The 25,456-nt window shown below is 41.1% G+C and overlaps 1 protein-coding gene across 1 annotated transcript in view; it reads right to left on the bottom strand.

Annotated features, from left to right (window-relative positions):
* The window catches only part of rbm20 (RNA binding motif protein 20), a 47,907-nt gene extending 22,738 nt beyond the window's left edge, over nt 1–25,169 (bottom strand). The window contains exon 1 of the mRNA XM_084568437.1: nt 24,904–25,169. Coding sequence (XP_084424563.1) covers nt 24,904–25,025 — 122 coding nt within the window. The 5' untranslated portion in view covers nt 25,026–25,169. The remainder of the gene's footprint in view (nt 1–24,903) is intronic.
* Between the last annotated feature and the right edge of the window lie 287 nt (nt 25,170–25,456).

Here is a 25,456-nt window from a genome sequence, read left to right as displayed (position 1 = left end):
CCGCCACATGGTCCCAGTCAGTCGGCGGAGCCTCGTCGGAGGAAGTAACAAATTAGAGGAAGGACTCAAGTCCAGTCCACATCCAAGAGAATATCCCACACTGTCCGAACGCGCTGCAGCTCCATAGGCAGCTATAAATCATGCCCCTATGCAGATCCTCAACGCAGCTGACAAGACTACAACCAGCTAAAACTGAAAAGCACACCTGGACGTTGCTGAAAGAAACACAGACCTTGAGAAGTCGGCCGGCGGAGGTCCAAGTGACGCTAAACTCGGTGCAGCTCATCCATAGTGTGACCTCTGTCCAGCAGCTGAGACCGACGTACTTCCCTACCTAGATCGTGTACACTAACATCACAGCTACTGGTCTTCACCCCAGTGTGAGTGACGCCGCTTTCCAGTGTTAACTGGACAGGCACAGGCGCATGTGATGAAAAGTCACAAGTGGTCAGCATGTGTGTGTGTGTGTGTGAGTGAGGACGGGGGTAGACCAACACACAGGGAAGAAAGTATTTCCAGAGGAGACCTTCAGGCAGCGCCATCCTGAATCTGCTGCTTCCACGGCCACAGAAGTAAAGATTAATGTAGAGTCCACTGACAAGTTCAGAGTAAAAAAAAAAAACAAAACAAAACAAGAAAAGCTTGATGAGCTCTTTTCTGACACATTTCCATTTTTTCTCTTGAAAGCTAGACACAATAAAGTCTGATTTTATCTCAAAAGAACACTAACCTAAAATGTTTATAATTATATGGGCCTCGTCTATGACGTGACCCCCTAGGCTGCCAAAAATTAAAATGGAAAAGAATAATGTACAGAAATAAACTGGCATTGTAGGCTTTGAACCTTTATTAAAACTACTAGATATACCTAGATATATCTTCATACGTTACTATTCAAGTTCAGACATCATTAAGTTAATAATAATTAACATTTTAAAATAACCTTTGTAGGTTATACCGTGTATAAGCTATTATTAGCAATAAACTAATGTTTTTTTGTAAAAGAACTGTTTGACAAATCAGAAAAGACAGACATCCAAACACCCCCAAATAAAGGGCATTTATTAAGTACTATTTTAGCAACAAACGATTAATAACGAATTAAATAAATTTCAGACACTGAAGCTATAAACTTAAAGAAGCATTATTGTCAAATTTAAAGGTTTTTGGGCAAGCACATCTCTCATTACCAAGCAATGATATAAACACATGACCGTGTTTTTTTCCTCAGAACTGAATTATTATTTTCTCTAAAGGTTGCCACCTGAAACACCCTAAAACCAGAGAAGCGTTCTTTGTGTCCACAAGTGTCTTCACCTTGTGGACACATTTAATCTGAATCCCCTATAAATTATTATAACTTTTATGCTGTGCTTAATTTCCTTTTAGTTACAACTACAAAACCATTTATTAACGTAAAGTTCTTTCTATGTTTGTAATACATTTGTAATACATTTTTGCACACACTGTGTTTGGCTTTCACTTAAATGCTCGATTACTAAATAAAATGTAATTTATTTTTTCTTTCCTTAACTCTCATGTTATTTTTTGGAAACATCATTCAGATCTTTACTATTTACACTGCTAGTCTGTTGAGGCTGAGAACACAAATTTAGATTTTAACACAGACTTGTATCATATGAAACAATATTCAACACATGATTTCATACTACATATACAGATATATATCTGTATCTATATATTATTTTTATGTTCTACATTTTCTTGTGGTGTTCTGGAGTACATACAGCTGTAAATTTGCACTTTGCATAAGCACACAAGCATTCGGCTCCCGAGGAGGCTTCACTTCACCCTGCAGATTTATAGTCCCTCCATCTGTTAGCATCACACCCCGACGGAAAAGTGAGAACACTGATTTCTTATACACTGCATCACTACCAATGAATATTTATTATTACTATTAATATTGTTAGAATTGTACTAAGCCATTAAAACAAATTCACTGCATTTTTAAAGACATCTTATTGATTCCAGGAGACAAATAGTGGTACAACATTATTGGCCATAAAGTTGGAATAAAATATATTTACCTCTTATAATGAAATGATTGTAACGTAATGTGATGTGATTTATTATTGATAGATAAAGTATATATCATCTCAAAACTTTATTGATCAATGTTTTCCAAAAAGGAATGTGTCTGAAAACAAAATGATTCCAGCTTTATGGGCAACAGTGTATTTTGTCATAATATATTATATTATAGTATGTATTTTTTTGTGCCTATAGCCGTTGTTTTAATTCTTTGTGGCTGAAATGTGCTGTTTTGCCGGCTGCTCCGTTGTGGTCATTGGTGAGCAGCTATAGAGGGCGGTGTGTGTGTGTGTGGGGGAGTTTTTGTTTCAAAACTGGGATACAGCTGGGAATGGATTAAAAGCCAAAAATCTCCCTGGTATTTACTGATTTCGTTCCATGAAGGCGAAGAAATTGCAGTTCTTCTTTCTGACATTTTATTTCATTATGTTCTTGAAGTTTAAGATCAGACACACGCTTATAGGGTCATAGAGACACAGAGTTATATCTCTGTCACCTCAGAGGAAATTACATTGACTTGCATTTTTCTCTCAAAGACCAGAGCCACTACTGGGTAATAATTGGGTGCTTGATTTTTGTCTCTAAAACAAAATCCCTGTAATAGTAACACAAGTGCATGCACATAAGCACACAGCTTACGTTTCCTCTGAGACTTTTTCTGTGTGGTCCACTAGGTGGTGCCATAACTGGCCCCATGAGGTCTGTCGGATGCATCAGCCCACCGAATGAGGGCACTGTACTCATTTTAACCAGCAGGCCCCATCCAGCCTGATAGATTGGGAGTTACAGTGTTTACATTTGCAAGTCATGGTTTAAATGGTGTAACTCATGATGAAATGTCACTTTGGTGACATAGCGACCTTTGAAATAAGTCGAAAGTGCTTTAAATTTTACTTTTTCCAATCCCTTGTAAAGACCTGGCATTTAGACAGAACACATACATACGAGAACTTCGAGAGAATGAGTGACTCTAATCAAGAGGATCCTATGCGACCCCTCCTCATCCAAATAAGGCATAAACACTTACTCACATTCCAGAGCCTTAATTTAACTTTTCAACAAATGAGACACGTAGCCACGGCTTGCACAGTCAACACATTGCCACCATCAAGCCATGAAAGACTGTTGTGCGGGCGAGGTATGGGCAGAGGAAGCAGGCTCAGCTTGCCTGGCTCCACATTTGGCACAGTTGCACGGAGGGCGGCTCCTGATTTATGGCACCCTCGCAATGGGGGTTTCTCGTCCCCAGAGTCACGGGGTCTGCGACCCACGTCCACTTTAATGCATAGCTTTGATTCATGCCATGTTTCTCTGATGGTGCCTGTAAAAGTGGTCAGATCTTTGCTGTCAATCAGACGCAGCGTTTTATGAAGTGGTATTAAAAAGGTAATTTGAAGTTTTCGAGGTGATTACAGTCGTATGTACCTTGGCCGTGGGCTGACATTGGACACCGAGTCGCACACACATGCATGTTGGAGACATGCAACTAAATACTGGACGCCTTACGCTGGAGAAAGTTTTTTTCCTCCACTTCTCACATGCACACGGTCGCTGTACGTGCTCTTGTTTCAACCATTAGGATGGAGTAACATGGGATATTGGGGTCACAGAGAAACATAGAGGTCAAAAAGAACCTTCTGACTGGACAGCTGCCGCCCAACTGTGGACTCTTAAGAGCATTCCCACAAATATGTCCCGTAGCAGGAAAACAGCAATTAGTCTTTAAAGCTCTGCTGACACAGTACTCACTTGGGGATTATAGGGTGACACCTGTTTGAGGCATTTGCTCGGAAATAAAATACTTCTGAACATAAAAAGGAACAAGGCTCTCTAGCCTGGAATAAAAATGTGCTCGCCACGCACTAAAGCAAACTAATAATAAAATTTAAGCCGTACATTCCCAATCCACCACAGCTTTTCTGACAGTTGATCAACACTTTCTGGTCTATCGGGTGTCCTGTGGTCAGTTTTGATGCAAGAGTGCTGACAGAAGCTAAGAAAAGACCCTCATTTACCTGGGATCTGCTGACATTGAGTGTCAAACTGGGTGCTGAGAGCTGAGGGCCAGTCGACTGAGTCTCCGAACAGCTTGCTTGGACTTTGGACAGCGTGACGTCAGCGATCCGTCTGGCTTGTCACGGTCGCTGAAGGATGACGAGCTCACAGAGAAAGTCTAAACCTTGCAAACGGCAGCTATAGCTAGACACACACACACAAAAAAAATCCTTGCTTCTTAATCCTCCAGTCAGATAAAAAAAAAAAAAAAGAGAAGAGCCCCAAATATCAGGAAAGCATTTTGCTCCTTTGCATTTTGCTCCTTTGTTGTCTAAATTGGATTAGAGAAATATTTGAAAGGTGGGAATTCAACTACAGATACCATCACAAGACTCAGAGGTGAAGTAATATGATGAGTGGGGGAGGATTGTGTTGGCTTTGACAACTGAGCTCAACCAGCCATTTTTCCTGCTGCTCTGAAATAGTTATTTATAGCTGCTGGCTGGGTGAAGTAAGTCAATTTCTTTTTCACTGGCTGCTGCTGGGCGGGTTAAAGTTTAAATGTTTCTTTAAGATTATCTTCACTTCCAAATATAAACATGCAAATAAGATGACATTTTCCACGGGGTGACTAATCAGCTCTGTTCACGAGTAGCTGCGGGGCACGGCGAGGAAGCTGGAGTCTTCCCCGGCCGTGGTCAGCAACATCAGAGCTAAATTGGTGCACAAGATGACGTGATTCCCACGACCCCTCCTTCTCTCCTTCCTTCCTACCTTCCTTCCTCTCAAATCACCCTCTCTCGTCGGTCTTACCTCACTCCCCACTCTCCTCCATCTCTGTCCAGAGCAAGCATTGCATTTTACCATCTGTCACTGCTGTCGTGCTCTCAAATACCAATCACACCCAGCTGCATCGCCCCACTCAGTCATTCAGTAGCCAATGGCAGCGCAGCTTCCTTCTTGCCTCCCATCATTTAAAAAAAAAAAAAAAGTTATTTAATATCTTTCGCAGCACCTTAATGCTTCCTCGTCTGCCTTACAACATTCTGTGTGTGTGATCCATAAAACAAACAGTCCGAGCCCGGTGCTGTTGTGACAGGTGGTTAAACACAGTTGCCAAGTAAAAGCCCACGGTACAAGAGGCTGCTCAGAAAACAAATACCACAAATAAAGTCCCTGCAACAGCGATCACTGCATGCTTCCTCGTTTGCAACAATAAAGTGGTATCCAAATACTGTAGTGCCAAAGCTATAAAGCGGTATGATTTCCATAGGGGCAAAGACTCAATTAGAGGTAAACTTCCCCACATGAAGATGGCTGCATAAAATTGCATAAGAATTCTAATGAAAACACGGTATTTCTGAGAGATAAAAATTCTGGCAATACATTTTCAGTCTTTACGAGCGATGGGAAGGAGGATTAAATCCAAGTGCATGGGGGAAACCTCAAAAAAAGGATATATTAAAAGAATGTAACGGCCTCTAGTGTAAAATCTGTTATTAAAAATAGATAGATTTTGGTGTATTGTGATTAATTTGCAAAGAATTTGTGGGGGTTTGTGACACAGTGGTTTGTTGAACTTTTACTTTCACTGAAAATATGGATACTATACGGATGTATTTGGTAGTTGCATGTGACTAAGTCTAAAGGAAATCAGAGAAAGACAAAGTAGGAGCATGATTAATATGAGAGTGAGGTATTGTTCAACAGTGACAGAGAGGTTATAAGATAAATATTAATCTACTCAGTATGTTAGCTGTTGTTAATGTGTGAATATCTAATGCATCCGAACATAATTTTCCAAAATTCCATCAGTGACAACTATACTGATTAAGACGGATTCCACCCAAAACGTGCTGGGCAACAGTTGGATTGGAAAATTGATTATTATGGTTGTCTCAGATGTCTCAAAACGCTGAAATACAGTTCATAGGCGCGCCACGAGGGAATGGAGATGATATTCTTGTTCAAAGTGGAGCCAACAGATGGATAACACATTTAGGGTAAAACAGCGCCAATCACACACCCACACATGGTGGGCACAATACAGGGCTGACATTGACAGGGAGAGCACTGCGACCATATGGCTCAACACGTCTGATCTCAGGAAGGCCCTGGCCACTCGAGCAGCCATTAGAGCAAATTAGCCCGAACAACGAAAGCAAGTGAACTCAGCAACTTTTTTCAACAGCTGCTCTGGAGAATTCCTCAAGCGGCAAAAGGAGGAAAGGGAGAAAGTCGTTGAGCCAAACCCCACTGTGAGTGAGAAATCCCCCTCAAAGCCAGTGGACAGAATGGGTTGGCTATGCCAGAGAATGATAACTGTCAAGGGATTTCTCTGCAGAGCTGCACCACTGAAACAGAACACACTCATAAAATAGAAACAATAAAATAGACTATTCATTTAGCGTTTTTTTTTTTTTTTTTTTTACTTTTTCATTTTGTGGCTACAAATAACCAATGCAGAGGCCTATCTTTAGTTTTATTCACATAAAGTAAAAAGAAATCAATGCAAAAATCTAAGACTGCTGCCAAGGAGAAAGAAAGGTGAGACTTGTTGGAATTCAGTTGCATGTTCAGAAAGTGTTCATGCATTGTACAGCTCACTTCTACAAAGCAGTCATGATCACACGTACCCACAGGAAATAGAGGACTGCTCTATAAACTGACCACACCAGTCACTGAACATAAAATTATCATCACATAAAACTAAACGCCCTTTTCCAAACTTCATTCTTCTCACACATTTGCACAATATACAGTTACATACTGCATACAGCGATTGCTGTCTATTTTTGAATGCACTGTGGTCTGATTACGAAAAGGTGATGATACGGCACACTCAGCGACCACTACTCTATTAGAAGATCTAGTTGTCTGTGAGTGTTAATCACCAACAGATCAGCAGATACCAGTATGAATGTTAATTTGTTAGTTTGTTTATCTGGGAGAATAAATAAAAATATGGAAAGAGAGACAGCACTGGAGACAGGGAGCTGAGGGAGCAATAAACCCGTGAAGTCAGGGGCTCTCTGGGGGTGGTTAAGTGATGCAAACTGCAGTTTATTGGGTTTTTACAACACCAGCCTCACATCGCCTGTGTCTGGGGCAAAAAAGCTGCACTAGAACACATCACAGAGACTAGACTAGAATAGCAGGTGGTTTGAATTTGTCATTTAGAAGGGGAAGAGTGACTCTAAGCTGGGAGGTTAGGGAGCCGGGTTGTACGGAGCTGACCTCCTGAATCATGTTCATCAGTTGGTTTACACTTGGGAAAAACAACTGGGGAAATAATCGCATATTTGAATGCTGAGACGGTGGAGATCTAAAATGAGACGAGCCTTCCGCGTGCCTTTTGAACTTTGACATTTTGTCACTTCCATTTTTAAGCTGAACGGCTGATCGGGATGATCTCTGTGACCAACATTCAACATAGTGAATCGACTGTAAAGCAGACGACAGGGCCCAGCACGTGGCAATAGTGCGGGACACAGTGGAAAAGCTAGACTATGTGACTAGACTACACTTAAACATGTAAATTTAAATGAATGTGTCCTATGCTGGTACTTGTTACTGTTTACTGATTATGCATCTAAAAGTCCACAGTTTATTTTTCCACAGATCTTGTTAACTCTGTCTTTTTTTTTTTTTTAAATAAACACTGTTCATAGAAAGATATATGTCTTCTTCAGGGACATGACATCCAAACTGTCTGCATATCACTTGTCTAAAAATATGCTTATCTTCACTATAGTATATGCATTTGAAGCAGACATGTATTTTTTGTTTGTTTCTATGGTTGGAGAACAGACAGAGACAGAGAAGTTGTATCTTCGCTTTACTCTCTGCTAAGGGAAACAGGCAAATCCCAGCACAGCAGGGAGGCAGGAAGGCCACTGCCCTGCTATCTTCACACTGATGAGTCACTGACAGCTGTATCTGAGCTGTTCCAGACCCACACACAAAAACACGAACGCAATTTTGTTTATTTCTTGTGCGCTGTCACTCTGCAAGTTTTATCTGGAACCGCTTGAAATCAGCGCCGCAATTATAGCAGTCTGATGCATAATAAGCCGCCACCACCTGTGCCCTCCCACCTCCCTGCGGTGCAGTTGATTAGCTGGGAGGTTACTTGACAGGAAGCTCTTTGCTATGGGTTTTGACCTTGTGATGACAAACAGAAAGCCTCCACGCGCCCCCTACCCCTCACCACACACGGGGTATTTTAGGTGGTCCATTAGCATGCCTGATTTTCTAATCTGTTCCTCAAACTGCCAAGCATGACGATGGTCTCCTTCTGATAAGCATCTACACTCCTATCTGACTGTCTCTGTTTCTTTTTGTGCTTCGCCCTCTCTGCCTCCTCACTGTTTCCCTCTCACAGACACACACAAAGAGAGACATCTCTTCATTATCCATGCCTGGCACTCGATGATGGTGGTGGCAGAGTGGCTGATAGCAGAAGCCAGGAATAGCAGGTTGACGCACTATTGTTTCTGCCAGCACCATGAGGTCGTGTTGTCTTTACAGTATAAAGGAGTTATCTCTTATTCCAGGTATCTATCCCCATGCTAACTCAGTGCATGCTTTGAGCTTCGACTCTTTCATAGTGACAAGTCCACCATCGTTACCTGACACTGGATGGACTGGAAGATTTGTTTTGATACTTTGAATCCAAATTTCAAATGGAAAGGCAAAGGAAAGCCGCTTTTTTCCACATACCCGAGGCATGTAAAGTCCTGCCCACTCTTTACCTTTAAATGTTCAGCTTTGTTGTCCCTGTTTTAGCTGTCTTAGCTAACTATTCCTGCGTAAGTGGACTAAGAATCTAATTCCTTGTATTTGTTCAAAGACGTGGCCAATAAAGGTGATTCTGACTCAAACACTCAAGGGTGTTCTGTCGATATCCTTCTGACAGCTGGAGCAAAGAACAGGTGCGATCACACCTCTACACAGTCATCCAACCCAGCGTGGGTGAATGTACGTACACGCATGTGGGAAGACAAATAAATAGAGATAATAATGGAGGGAAAGCGTAAAAGAAAAGTTACATAACAGCGATGAGTCAAGGGTAATGATAAAACGGTCCGTCTTCTTTCACACATTCATTTATCATTAACCTACGAGACAAAACAATTACAAAGTCAAGGTATTGTAAGGTTAATGCAACCCACACCAGATTCTGGTTTGTTATGTCATCCCAGCCATGATGCACGGCCTGACCCAGTTTCCAAAGTTACTGTTTTGGTGTTATGTAAGGTTTGTGCTGACAGACGAGGCAGTGACTCACTCCAGACCCACAAACCTTCACATGATTCATCACTTCAGCCAAAATATTTGGAATCCTGCACCCATGCTGCTCCACACTTCAGCAAACTCCACAGCACTTAAATAAAGAGGAGGCGGCGTTTCGTCACTGGATGGATTATAGGAAAACCATGTGATGGAATTATGACTGAGAAATCAGGGTGATAGTAAGTAAATGAATGCTGCTTTCTTACAAGCTCAACTTAAATGCCTTCGAGGAAGCTACTTAAACTTGCAACTGATCCCGGGTGCTGTATTTCTCTTTAGTACAGAGTCCTTTTTCAAGTTAAAGGTATGGACAATTCCAACCTGCATCAAATAACTACAAAGGCAGACCGTGTCATCACCTCCCATCGCCTGTATCTACACCAAAAAGTCAAACAGTTACACCTGAGCACACTGCAAAGACGAATGCCAGTGGCCAGCTGGCACATACCTTCTGCACCTGCATAGGAAGCTCTTTAGCTGGGAGGCTAGGAAGCTAGGAAGGGCTACAAACTGCCATAGAGAGATGATCAGCTGGTCTACAGTTTATCTAGTCTAGATAATCGTGTATTTATGTATCTGAAAGCTCAGATCGGATGGTGATGAGAAACGAGCAGGGCCGTCTGGATGCCCCATGAACGTCGTAGTTTTGTTTACTTCCGTCACTTCAGTTCTATTTCTCGTGCAGTGTTTCTCTAAGCTGATCAGCCAATGAAAGATGATATCTGTCACCAACTTGTTCCGCTGTGGATTCAACATGTTTGCCAACCGACCATAAAGACTACTGCCAGCACTGCAGGCCGAACTGGAAATCCTAGGGCCACAGATGCGCACTGACAGCCCAACACCAGAAAATGGTGTGTCACAAGAGATTAAAAGATTTTGGACGGATTCCTGCTGTAACTTGATATTTGCTGATGTACATCAAAATAATGAAATTTCTGAGAAGAGTATTTGTAAAGACCTGCAGAGCAACTCTCTCCCTACAAAGAACATGCTTTAACTGAGCCATCAGCTGATATACTCCAAGCAAAGAGATATATAGCCAGAGGTAATTTATAGATCACTACGTTACATGCAGTTTAAATTTACCAGTCTTCCATGAAACATATATCCAGCCTAGAAGGCATCAGGTTACTGACCAACTGCATGTTAGTCCATGTCAGAACTAGGCTTGTATCGACAGTGCAGCATAACTGATCATGTGAATAGTTTGACTTGTGTTGCAGCGTTTATGTTCATTCCCAGTTACGGCAGCTCCCAGTGCCAGGTGTCCTCACAAGCAGACTTTATCCGAAAAACACACAAACCCAATCATCACAAATGAGGTCACTCTTTGAATGCAGACCTACAACGATTTGTAAAACTGAAACAGCCAACCGCAGCAGCACAACTGCATCCAACAGAATGTTTGTGGTATCATCACGTAAAAGTTAGTAAGTTGGATATGGTTCATTCATAGATTTCTTGTTAAAATATGTTGCTAGTGGTACGTTGGCCAAAAGATTAATCTAAAATAATCTAAAGAAAGTACTCCATGGATTAATTGGCTGTCCCATAATGAATAGACAGACTAATCAATTGTTGCAATCCTTGTCATGACCATGTTACTGTATGGTAAGTAAAATCATATTCCTCATTTTTTCCCCCATATCTCAATTTCTTCAAGTAACTATGAATAGATTTCATGAATGACTCTCATTAATTCATTTGCCATTATGGTGGCGAGGCTCTGGCAAAGTGCTGTGCATGAAAGATAACACAAAGTGGGGTTGGTGACAGACTAAGCGCTTCTTACTGGTGGCAGTCACCTCACGGGAATCATTCTTCCTATTACCACCCTACTCAGTCCATTTAAACCTTATCCCTGACTGTAAATCCAACACTATTTAAGATCCCTCTGGAGTAGAATCTAGAGATTAATAGCAAAATGTTTTCAGGGAAACGTGGTTAATGTGTAACTGTAGCTGAAGCCTCTCTGGAAAACTGAGTTGCTATGGTGGAAGTTTCATTCGTTGCAGGACCCAGGGGACAGACTTCAAACTCCTGCAGCATAATGGGAATAATAATGAAGTGCTATCTCTCTGTTTTAATTCCATGGTGTAAGTTACCGAGGCCATAAAGTGAACCCATTAATTAGAGGAAGACCAAGATGGGGCCAGGTCACACTGATTCCAGCTTCATTCATCTTTTCAGACACTTGGAAGATTTAAATTTCGTACCACCATGTTTCCACTCTCATAACGTCAAAGGTCGTGTTTATTCCATCCAGAGAGAAACAATAGGATCAACTGTTTAACCCTGTAAACAGTTGAGCCTATTGATCCTCTGATTGTTCCTTTATTGATCCTATACTGGCTATTGATCCGATTAACACCTCTTTAACCTCTACTACAGACATCCTCACACTTTTTCTTGAGCCCTTTCAGCCTCCCAAATTCCTGCAGGTTTGTCTTATCAATTTTTTTGCAATGTCCAAACACAGGAGGCTTAAACTCCATATAATCATACATACATACAGCCATATGGACGACCACAACCATCGCTGTATCATCTCAAATGCAGCATGTTAGCTCCCATACTTTGTGAGGGAATTATGTGTAGACTTAAAATGTAATTAAAATACAAAAATAACAATCATTCTGACATCTCTATTCATCTTGCTTTCCACACAGTCGCAACCACCTTTATTTATCTTATCACGGGACACGGGGGAACCTGTTCACAGCTGTCAATAACTCTACATAGTGTCAGCGATCCAGCTCACCTGCTTCATCTGTTGGCAAAGGCTGGTCACATGATGGGAGACCAAATACTCCACAGTGAATATCAGGCATTGCGATCCATTAGCATTGGTGTGGACAGTATCTACAATTACAATTTGCTGAGTTGTAAAGTTATATATTAAGTCTAAGAGCACTCCGACTCCTCCGGTGTTGGAATGAAGAGGGGGGCCGTTTGCAGATATGGCATGTGTGATAATTTATACATTACCCACCTGGTGTCCTCCAGATAGCTTAGGTTCTGAATGTACCAGACTGAGAAGAGCCTCTACCATGTACAGCTTTCCCTTTGACTTCACAGTGGCCAAAAGCTATTACATGTCAAACTGTATCTCTATACCACCACAAATCAGCAGGCTTCCTGACACCTTCACTCACTGGCACATATGTTTGAAAGCATATGGAAGAGTGAACAGTGGCAGTTCTCTCAGTCTCTCAATGCTTCAGTTAAAACACAGAGGCGGTTCATTAGACTCAGTGACACGAACCGTAGTCATGGCTGGCTCGTGATGTCATTGTGGGTCAGCGGACCATAAATCTAGATGTGCAAGATGATCCACGTAAAAGCTTGTTTTAGAAGCTACACATGCTGCTTTTTTTTTACGAGATGGACAACAAACAAAATCAGTTTGGTAACGCTCAGGTTCTTTGTACTCTCAAAATAGATTAAAACCATTGAAATGACACCCGCTAAGAAATTCCTTATGATGATCGAATCACAAATAAGGTATTCACATAAGGTCAGTGTGTTTGTAAGACCCGCTGCAGCATAATTGCACTGCACAATCACATACCTTCCTCAAACTATTTGCTGCCATTTTTATATTATTATAATCAACGTATGCCAACATGTGTACTGATGGTAAATTTGTCTCCAGGAGCTGTCAAAGTAAACTGGCACTTTCAGTTGTTACAAGGACATAACAGCTCATGTCCTTGGAGACCAATGGAGACCAAAAACAGTTCTGTTGAGATACACTATATTACCAAAAGTATTCGCTCACCCATTCAAATGATCAGAATCAGGTGTTCTAATCACTTGGCCTGGCCCCAGGTGTATAAATTCAAGCACTCAGGCATGCAGACTGTGAAACAAGACATTTGTGAAAGAATGGGCCGCTCTCAGGAGCTCAGTGAATTCCAGCGTGGAACTGTCATAGGATGCCACTTGTGCAACAAATCCAGTCGTGAAATTTCCTCGCTCCTAAATATTCCACAGTCAACTGTCAGCTCTATTATAACAAAATGGAAGCGTTTGGGAAAAACAGCAACTCAGCCACGAAGTGGTAGGCCACGTAAAGTGACGGAGAGGGGTCAGCGGATGCTGAAGCGCATAGTGCAAAGAGGTCGCCGACTTTCTGCACAGTCAATTGCTACAGAGCTACAAACTTCATGTGACCTTCAGATTAGCCCAAGTACAGTACGCAGAGAGCTTCATGGAATGGGTTTCCATGGCCGAGCAGCTGCAGCCAAGCCACACATCACCAAGTGCAATGCAAGGCGTCGGATGCAATGGTGTAAAGCACGCCGCCACTGGCCTCTAGAGCAGTGGAGACGCGTTCTCTGGAGTGATGAATCACGCTTTACCATCTGGCAATCTGATGGACGAGTCTGGGTTTGGAGGTTGCCAGGAGAACGGTACATTTCAGATTGCATTGTGCCAACTGTGAAATTTGGTGGAGGAGGAATTATGGTATGGGGTTGTTTTTCAGGAGCTGGGCTTGGCCCCTTAGTTCCAGTGAAAGGAACATTGAATGCTTCAGGATACCAAAACATTTTGGACAATTCCATGCTCCCAACCTTGTGGGAACAGTTTGGAGCGGGCCCCTTCCTCTTCCAACATGACTGTGCACCAGTGCACAAAGCAAGGTCCATAAAGACGTGGATGACAGAGTCTGGTGTGGATGAACTTGACTGGCCTGCACAGAGTCCTGACCTGAACCCGATAGAACACCTTTGGGATGAATTAGAGCGGAGACTGAGAGCCAGGCCTTCTCGACCAACATCAGTGTGTGACCTCACCAATGCGCTTTTGGAAGAATGGTCAAAAATTCCTATAAACACTCTCCTCAACCTTGTGGACAGTCTTCCCAGAAGAGTTGAAGCTGTAATAGCTGCAAAAGGTGGACCGACATCATATTGAATTCTATGAGTTAGGAATGGGATGGCACTTCAGTTCATGGAATGAGTAAAGGCAGGTGAGCGAATACTTTTGGTAATATAGTGTATGTGCTTTTTCATGCCCCAAAACAAATCAATCAGAGTGTAAAGTGATGTTGCTCACCGTGGAGGTCAAATCTGACAGAAATAGAAGACTTTACCAACAACATTAAATTGAGTTATCAGAAGAAAGTGAAACAAAATTCTTGTTTGAACAACTTGTGTTTCTGCACATTTGCTAAAAAATGGGTTTATTCCACCTGGAGAGAAACAATCTGACCAAGCGTTTGCATGGTTATTAGGCACTAATATGTTTCTGTTCAACATATTTTCTACTATTTTTCTTAATCCAATCGAATATTCCTTCCAATCTGGCCACGTATAGCTTGGTAACCTCACCGTAATTTGCCCCTTTAAAAAGAAGTTGCCACATTTTTCTGAATACAACTATCGTGGCCAAACTACGCTACTCAAATATCAATGCTTTATCACCTTCACCTTTAGGCCACACGTTCCTTTGAGACAGAAGCCAGCCTACCACAAACACATGACTTACTAGCCTGAAGCGGAACGATACAGTGGCTAAATGTGCATCAGCATGGAGTTTGCCCTTATGGAGTCTAGAGTCCCTCTTAACTTGAATGTATTTCCTAACTGAATGACATGTATTAATGGATCAGTGCAACATGTAACTTAAACATACAGTCTTGTTGCTGAACTGCATCCAAGTTCTTCATTGAATCAAACACATGCTCAGTCATCTTAACACTTGACAAGGTTATGAGTAGGCTTTCCATCATATTAACTATTTAACACAGCCAAAGCCTCGACCAGCTGACTCTTTTTTTTCTGGTTGGTGGCCAGACAAAGACATAAACATCTTTCTGAACTAAAGCACAAACAAACAGTGAATCATATTTCACACAGATCATCTATCTGGTGATTATGAATAATTACACATAGGTAATTATCACCCTTTGCCTCCCCTCTGTTCTCCTGCTGCTCCCTGAGCAGCAACTCTTTTAGCCTGCTATTAGACACCTATTCATAGCCAGACTCCTCATCTCTGCCCTGATACCGACAGAAATCAGTTCCTAATTTAATAATCAGCAACAGTTGTGCTCTTTTGATTTACCAACTGCCTAGTTTCACATCCTGAGCATGAGGTTAGAGCAAACCCCTGACACAACCCAACAGGCTGGATCTACACCTGACCTCAGGAGCTTTGTCTGATTTTCTGTCTGCCTTCTCCAAGATAAACGAACAGAGATTATCACCACATAGTCACATAGATTTATTGGTGGTAATAGGTTGTTCCAGATTAGTTTACACGGTACTCCTCTCTAACCCATAGACTTAAATTGTCTTATACTGACGCAGATAAACACAACTTATGTAGAAATGACTCAAAAAGCTAAAACAAAAACACTAAGATGCTTCTGAATATATACATAAAAAATATCTATGACTGCGTCAAGGGATTAGGCAAAGTTGTCGACTATTGCCTCTGAGTCACTGATCATGATTCATGGAAAGCTTTAAGACGTAAAGCACAAAGGATTGGACCGTGTTGGCGAGCCCACATCTTACAAAAAGTCGTGACAAAGAAGTGGAGGACAGCGTAGAAAACGGCCCTTTTTTTTTCCCCCATACAGAACTTGTGGAAACAAATTACTTCTCCTTGCCAATCAGTGTCTTATCTGGTGCTTCAGTTTGTCATTTAACAATTGTATGTCTGACCTTGTGAGCTCCACCTGTGTGTGTGTGTGGTAAATCTGATTTCCTATATTCTGGCCCTCTCACCATGTGGATGAAAGGAAGATGCCTTTGGGGTGAGCACACGTGCTACAATCTCCCCCGGCCTCAGCTGTTGGTGCGGGCCTAACAGGGCAGAGCAGAGAGGCTGTGTGGGTCTTAGACACCAGTACTCTCCTACTGTTAAACCTGTGGAGCAACATGCATTCAGTACATTCTCAAAATTCATAGCTGAGGCGCTTCATTGAACCGTGCGTCTGGTGTGTGACCTTGCACTGATGGCTGGCATAGCTGTATGATATCAAAACAAAGACACCTATTTCTATTAATCAGGAAGACTTACAAGCCAGCGCTGGCCTGTTATTAATAACACTACCGTCTGCCCAAAGCTTTCTTGTTTAAAATAAAGACCTTACTTCCAGGTCAGTTACCAACTGTCAGGTTTTTTGAATGCACACCAAGGTTGACACACAGACATTCATTTAATTTAGAATAACTAAACAACGAACCAACAACAAATAGTCTGAGATATATCAGTTTGATTTGTCAATGGTTTGTCCAGTAAACCTTAAACTACACTTTCTGCATCCTTAGGGGGTTGGCGAGGGACTATGCATACAGATATGACACCAAAGCGACATCAAAGAACTGCCGGCACTTGACCACACTACAAAGACCATAGCCAGTGAGCAGCTGGCACAAAAGTTCTGCGCCTGCATGAATGGAAATAACCCCAGGAAACCAAAAGAACTACTATTAACCAGAAGGCTAGGAAACTAGGGGTAGCTACAAACTGAATCTGATCTGTTGGTCTACAGTTTGTTTATTCTAGATGATCATTATGAATATTTTTAATGTTCAGATTAGAGAAAGATGTTCAGTGTACATCCTTTTTTGTTTACTTCTGTTTCTCTTCTCAAGCTTTGGTTCTCTAAGCTGAGAAGCTGATCAGAGGGATTTCTCTCTCTCGTTCCACTGCGTGGATGTGATGAACGGTTTTCACCTCCGGGAACGAATTTTATAGCAGCCAGTTTTGGCAGGTGACAAAGTACTCAGTGTGAGCTCTAGAACACTGTCTGAAGTGTCAAGAAATAAAACTTTGTTTGTGACACGCAAAGCCTCTAATCCTCCCTCTTCCCTATCCTAAACAAACACCACTAAACGCCAGACTGACATCAAGAAGCAGAGACCTCCTACTCATGTTAGCCTTGTCAGAAGAAAATAGCACAGCAGCACCAGTACTGATAGGATCTTAAAACGGTATCTGACTCACTCATGACTCACGGAGCTAAATGTGAGGATTAATTATGCCAGAGTGCCCACGTACCCAAGCTTACCTGCAGCAAACTACCTACACAGTACCTGATCAACAAAGCCATGAAGAATTCAAGTGAACATATGAACTCCCTCTTTATGCTTTACTGACAACAAGGCTTTTACTTCCCTGAAGTTTGTCAGCCACGCTGAGAGACCTGACCTTTCTTTAGTTTGAGATTATATATTGTCAGGACTACTCTGAGTCACAGTATGTGAATACATGCTCAACCACTAGAACAACAATGAAGGCAGCCTGTTCCTGGATGTAACCACAGAGGCTTGTCTTTGATTCAGCTCAAGCAGACAGTTCTCTTGATGAAAGAGATGTTATGATCAGTTGCTGCTCCACTTCCGGATTTACTGGACTCCAAAGGGTCAAGGTGGCACTTTGTTTACTGAACTACTTTTAGAAAAAAAGGTTGAACTGTACTGTGATGCTGTAACATGTATTATATATTATACCAACACTAGTTGTGACCAGTGACAGTGAGAGCGTCATCATCTGCTACTATTGAATAACAATTTGTAATACTTAGAAAAAAATAGTTCACTGCTGCTGAGGCTGACTGAGGCAGACTGTAGTCATGGGGTGGACGTAGCTGTTGCTATGCTTGTGGCCGTAGGCATGACTTCGGTTGTCATGATTCCGGCAGTGACACAATTGTCCTGTGTCAAAAAGTGTGAGTCAAATGCTCCTTAATTTTGTTGGATGTTGTCATCAACGGATGAAACAAATGCACCGTAACATTTAAGAAAGCACTGAAAAAAGTGAAGCAAGCTCCGCTTTGATCATACAGCAGCCGCCAGGTAGTGGGCATCATAAACTAACTATTAGCAGCAGTTGTATGTTTGGGGTGAGTGGTTTAGACTTATACTAAAGGCACCTGAACTCCTGTGGTGTATTGGAAACACATGTGCCATATCTGACAGAGGCAGCGCAGGTTCAGATGGTTGTAAAACTGACACGTCCACAGCACCGTGGATTCATACATGCAGCTGAAGCAGAGCGAGGCGCAGCAGCTGCAGCACATGTACGTGCACTATTCGAAGACCAGAAACCGGTACAGAGTAATAAATGTGTCACCTCATCATTATTTCTTTCTCTTTTACACATTAACTGCTCCTATGGAAGATAAGAAAGGAAAAGAACTTCCCAGCAACCACCGATTCATTCTCACATAGACTGAATGACATCTGGTCTCCATTAATCCAAGAAGAGTTGTGCTTGCACTGTGAAGAATACCAAGACCATATGGTCTGGATGTGTGCAAGACTGGGGTCATTCTTGTCGTTTTAAGAGCTTCTCTTATCCTTCAGGCCTTAAAGAAGCCAACATGACGGCCTCAGATTGACAAACTTCAAAAACATCGGCTGTGTTCTCAGTAAATTCTTTTAATCCTCTAGAAACTTTAAGAATGTCTGATGTCTCTAAGAACTGATAAGTGAAAGGCTACAGGAATTTAATTTCTTCTCGAATTTCCCAAAAATCTAATTACATACTAGTGCACCATCCTTTTACTCTCTAATAATTAGAGAGAAGGTCACAGGGCCAGTTCATTAGTTTTACATGAATAACCCTTTAAAGTTAGACTGTGTTACACTGAAACCTTTAAACCTTGCCAGCTCATTTAATTGAGAATTAAGAAGAGGAAGAAGTTGTGCTGAAGAGACGATCCCAGAGGACTTGACTGACAGCCTCTCGTAATTTGAGCTAATCTCAACTGCTGCTTAAATGTCCAGGGAATCAAAATGTCATTAAGTTACGCAATAACTACTTTTTCAAGAAAAAGTATAGTAACAAGGTAGCACGGGTCTGTATCTGCAGTCATTTATTTCATTCCCCACTTGAAAATGTACAGACCTACCTAAAAAAACTATGATTAAATATATTCCTGCTAATCTTCATCAGATTTGAAGCAGACAGTGTTAGAACTACACAATCAAGTGAACTTAATTTGTCAGCAATGACTCCAGGCAATCAAACCCCACAAGTCCCACCACATACCGCCTCGTTTGATTAATACCGCCGTGACATGTTTTCTGCGTCATGTCCGAGGAGCATCACGCCAACCGAGTCACGTTACAGCTTCATTTATAGAAGCAGCAGAACCGAACCCTGAAACTGTGATGATTTTAGGATTAGCTGCCGTATCCCTCTCAAACCCGTCCAAGTTATGTGCAAATCTTGTTGGCATACATACACAGATGGAAATATTTGACAATGCTCTACCCTAAATACTATCTTTTAATGTTGACACAGTGTATAAAGCCTCTTAACTCTGCCCGCTCCCATTGTTCCAGATAGTTAGCCCCTGCTAAGTCATTCGACTCAGCGCCTGCAAACTCTTTTAGGATTTAACCCTCTGGAACACCACACTAAAATCAATAGTAAGGACACTTTTAACAAGTTTACTTATAAAGTCTGAAAATCTGGCATTACAAGCTTGTATAATCTCCGGTATGAAACTCAAATGAAAGTTTATAACAAATATAATACAAATATAAATATAATATGTGAAATACAGAAACACAATGCAACGATCATATTTTCCTTATGTTTCTGAGTCATGCTGAGAGATCTATTGCAGTATAAACATCCACAAGTGTTCTCTGGAGACGCATTTTGATGCCAGGTGTGAACATACGTAATTAGAGCTGCCCACTTGTGAATGGATCACCCAGAACGTATGTTAATGTGTTCTGGGTGATGCGGTCACAAGTGGGCAGACACCTGGTCTGAACAGAGCCTTTGTCTGAATCGGATGGAGTGGAACATTGGCCTACTCATATCATGGGTGCATTTTACAAAACATCATTACGCCGACCGAATGAAGCGGTCGCCCACATGGCCACGGCCACTGCGAGGCCTCCGAGGCTCTTCCCTGGTGCCATGCAACTGTCAGCCATTTAACATCAGGATTAGCCACAGTTGTTGCCACGTGTCAACGCAGCAGTGAACACATGCTTAAGGTGGTAGTGGGGGAGAGATTTGGTACAGGAGGTGACACAATAATTTACAAATCCTGTAAGTGAAGGAAGAAATAGACCTCATGTATGAGAGGAAATAATCCATCTGCTGCCATTTGTAGTTGGCTCCACCGATGCTGAACAAGAGGTAATATCCACTCAGTGTGGCAGTGGGGGGTTCATCATCCACCTAAAGGTATTTCAAATTCATTTTGTAAGAGGCAACAAACACATTATTTTCACCGCACGCCGACTTTCTTTTTTTATCTGCCAAACTGTGAGCTGCTACTGAGGTCCAGGATTACAAAATATTGGGCCCCTCTCTGAAAAAAAAACTAAACAAAAAACCGAAATACTTGGCATTTATGCAGCTCATCCTTCTTCAAAGGCGGCCCCCACTGTCACAGAGCTGTAAAGCCGGCTCACTAATCAATCGCCACATCTAAGTCCAGACAAGCAGTTGGGCAGAGCCATAAGAGGTGTGGGGAAGCCCGGCAGATTAGCTCTTCTTAATGACCTTCCACGGTATATAGGACTGAAACTCTCCACTGAGCAGTCTGGTTAAGTTAGCTACGGAGGTTTGCTTTGAAATCTAAAAAAAAATAAAAAATAAAAAATGAACCACGCAATCAGACCGACAGCTAGGGATAGACAAGCAGGTCGGGAGAGATTGCAGTTAATCAGCTAGAGGACAAAACAAACAGACGCACAAAATCACATCTCCTCCTCAAGATAAAAATAAATCTGTCTACTTTCATGACTCACATTACAAACCAAATAACTGCAGAAATGAGTCACTACTATAGGATTTTTTTTCAGTGTTGAAGGGTTGAATTAGGAAATAAATAAAGCGTAAACATCTAAATAAGTAATTAAAACTGTTTTCACAATTTTTCTCTTTTCGAAGGTTTTTACAACTAACCACAAAAAAAGGCAATACAACATCTCAAAGACTTCTTCTTTACTGCTTTCCAGCAAATGCCACCATTTACAACGTGTTAGAAAGGCCGTACAACAACATTTGGTTGGCTTTGGGTCATGTCATGACATATAGCTGAGGCTTTGCTGGTGTTGCAGCATGAGGAAAAAAATAAATAAATCAAACCCGAAATCACATAACGTGTGACCCTCGATAAAGAAGGAAGGCGGAGGCCCAGTGGGATTTACCCTTTCCGTGGCATTTTCACACGCCGGTGTGTGCTGAAGAGGAGCAGCAGGGGGCTGTGGTACAAGGTGCTCGGACAACCGGCTTCCCCCTCCGAGACAAGCCGTCGGAGTGATATAGAGCCAGCAGGTGGGGAAAGGGCAGTAAGACGAGGAAAGCGAAATAGCAAAAAGACGGAAGGTATGAATGCTAATGTGAAAACACGTTAACCATGCTTAGCTAATCTATTTGACCTCAAATCTGTAGCAGTGCAATCCATCACAGGATGCTCGTCATCAAACCAGCAAAAAAAAACAAGAACAAGCTCCTGGACCCTTTGCTCTTGTCATTCGTCACTACATGAGACCCCGCCGGGTTTTTAGCTCAATCCAGACTGAGGAGCTAAATCTCTCCACCACTTGCAATGATGCGTCTGTTTCTGTACTTTGTCTGGTTTACAGCTTACACTGTTTATTTTGCAGGCGTTTACACAGTGGACGGTGTACTTAACAGCAAGTCAGCAAAACATATGCTACATGTAAGGCCTACGACAATATACAGAAAGTCTTTTTACACGATTAGATGATCTGTTGGAATATATTAACAGCTGTGTTCAAACATGACAGCCCTGTATTTTACCCTTAAACCTGTGTTTACTGTGTAGGAGAGATGTTAACGGACAAATTCCTTTTGTCTAATAAAATAAACAATAACATCTCTTACTGCTAGTCATTTTCTTTCTGGCATTATACGGCGACTTAAACCGATTCATCTGGTGTCCACATTAAATATTTGATGGCCTATTTAGAACGGGTTTTTAAAGAACTTAAAGGACCAGAACAGATGATCCTAATGCCACTATCCTGTGACAGAGTAACTGCAAAGACCCCGACAGGTGCAGGAGAAAGTAACTCAGAACAAACAACTTGCTCCTTGATATTCACTGGAAACGCATGAGATCCATATCACCAGAGGAGCTGCTCTTGTTTCTGCTTTAAAGAGTAAAACCGAGACAGATGAGTGACGTGAACAAAAAAGGATTTGATCATTTGATTTTATTATGCGGCAAGTAGCGCCGAATATATTTGATTTGCTTTAATATACTGATCTAGTAAAATACAAATACGACTTGTTAAATGAAAATAATATATAATAAATTGTATTTGAACTGAAGGAGCTTCTTGGGTGAGTGGCGTACGTCTTCACGAAACTCTAAAAGTTGTTTCAGCTGTATTTGTCTTTTAGTTATTGATGCGCCTGTTAATTTCCAGAATGTTTTAATGTAATGTTTTATTTGAAACCCTGCTTGACCAAAGTCCAACTATATTTGTTAATCATCTAACAAACAATGATAAATCTTAAAAACAAATAGGGTGTAAGGTAATGTGAAGTCATAAGCTGCACACATTGTAAAGCCCTTGAGACAAAAGTATAATTTACAATATGGAGCTGTGTAAATAAATGATCGCTTGACTATTATGTCAATATTAGCAATATAAAGCCAACGGGTTAATTAGTGTAATTGTAGTATACTGTAACATTTAAACTGTATAAGGAAACAGTAATATACAGAATCTCTGATTATGCGTGTATAAAGAAATACTCCTACAAAGATATTTATCGTACAAAATCTGATTGGCTAACACAAATGCTTAAAAAAACCCTCCTGGGTATCAGGTAAGGTCCTTAATTCACTGAAAGTCTAAAATAAGCTGCAGACTTCAAATCCATGTATGGGATAATGCACAGTTTACTGTGTAGATTAGCAAGTAAACAAACAAAACACATTCACACAAAATACTGAATCCGAATTTTCCCCTGTTCATTACTCCTCTTGAGTCTCTGCCATATCTCTGACCAGTAAAGCCCTCCAGTACACAGAACACCACACAGTAAGGTTGCCAGAGACTACACTCTCCTCCATGCTGACAGGTTGATATTCAGTCTTTAAGACAAATTACACTGTTTGCTAACGTGGACACATCTGACTAATGAACAAACACTCGTGCAGAAATGCTTGAAAGACAAACTTAAAAACCAACTTTGGAGTACAGTTACTATAAAAAAAATATAATGCAGAGCTGTGATTCATTAAATGGGGGATTAAATACCATTTACTGCACTTTTTTGTTACATTGCAGATTAGCTGTGAGACCTGAAAAATATCTAGTGCTGCTAGATATTTACAATCTCGTAGCACAGTGTGGCACAGCTGGTATATAAAAGCTGACAAACTCAGTGTAGGGCCTAGTCGTATTATCGCGGGACGAGGCCGAAAGTTAAATGACTTCACCAGACGCAGTTACACTGAAAATTCCTACTCCCAAAAAGACAAAAAGGTTTCGACAAAAGTTACAAAAGTTAGCATTTGAATTTTTTTGGCTATATGTACAGAATACATACTGAAATATCATATCTTAGTTTTTATAAATAAAAAATGTTATAAATTTCTGGGTTTTAACAAAATAAAACAACTATTTATTTCCTCCAAATTTTTAAAATTTAAAATTTAAAACTAAATACCCAGTTTTATTTTATTTAATATAAATGTTAAAAGATGCAGGATGTAAATTTTAATATCTTTTGAAAAACAGTTACCCGGGTTTGTTTTAAATGTATTTTATTCTTCTTGGTATACACAACGCACGCCTATGTTGTAGGAAAAGTTTAAAATAAGATTCAGCTTTGTCTGAAATTAAATCTTTTTCTTTTTTGTTCATACCAAATTGCCAATTTGGAATGAACATTATATTAAAACTTGGTCAAATTTTAACGAAACTTTTGGTAAATATTTTTAATATCAAGTAGTACAATGTTTCTGTTAATTAGCATTTAATAGAAATTACTGCAAAACTATATATTCATACTGTATACGTCATTCATCATTCAAATGTATTATTTTTAAGAATATTTAGGCCAGTTTTTATGTTTACACAGACATATTTATCTTATGTATAATTTGCCATTTCACAAAATGAAACTAAAAAATTAATATTAAAGCATTTGTTTTGTTTTAGAATTTACATACAGATTCAATATAAGAAACCGTCCGTCATAAAAATAAAATTTAAATTTCCATACCGTTTTCTTCACATTCATATTTTCACATTAAACTAAGAAGTGTAGAGAACTTCTACAATAGGCTGATACTTTGCTTGCGGTGTGAAGTATGAAAATCATCTATTTATTTATATTAGATTTAGAGTAGACATCGTGGGAGGTTTCATGCAGGCGGATATTCCAGCACAGATGCAAGTCGTCTTTCATAAATATTTCCCACTGGCTCAGCCACATTTGTAAATTACAGTATATTCATGAATGCCATCACCCAAATCCCATGTGGATTTTTTTTTCTTTTTCTGCCATGTGTGCACCAGGCATGTGCGTACACTGTATATGCCTGCTGATCTTGTGGTTTACTTATTTTCCTCTTACCTCTGCAAGGGTTCACTCGCTGTCTCGAACGGGTATCCGCCACTTTGTCCTTTTCCCAGCATTTTTGCGGGGCCTCTTTTTACACTCTCAAAGCTACTTGTCCGATCCCAAGCTTGCTGCATGGTAAAACAAACTCCCTAGCACCACCTGCAGCTTTAACACCCCGAACCTTCCCAAACACCCCCCACCCTCAAAAATAACTACCACTGTCCAAAGACAGCAAATCCTGATGAGACAGCTTTGTCTGGTCTGCTGTTCTCTCCCCTTACTGAATGGACAGATGACAGGAGGACAAACAGGCGGGAAGAGACTGGCTGGTGAACACTTCAGCAGGGTCTCTTCCACGCAGCCACTCCTGATCGACAGCAGCAGCAAAGCCAGCAAAGCCCCCCTTTAGCCTCGTCTATCCAACTCTCTTTCACTATAAACTGTGCTACCCACACTTCCAAGGCTTTCCTTCACTTCCCGTGTTCTCTCCGGGGCAAAGAGATGGGGGAAACAGAGCTGAATCTCTTCAAAGGGAAACAGGAGGTTGACTGAGTGCAGTTTAAGA

Source organism: Chelon labrosus (assembly GCF_963514085.1).
Source record: "Chelon labrosus genome assembly, chromosome: 2".
Classification (NCBI taxonomy): Eukaryota; Metazoa; Chordata; class Actinopteri; order Mugiliformes; family Mugilidae; genus Chelon; species Chelon labrosus.
The sequence above is the reverse complement of the archived record's forward strand: the minus strand, read 5'-3'. Positions and strand labels throughout refer to the sequence as shown.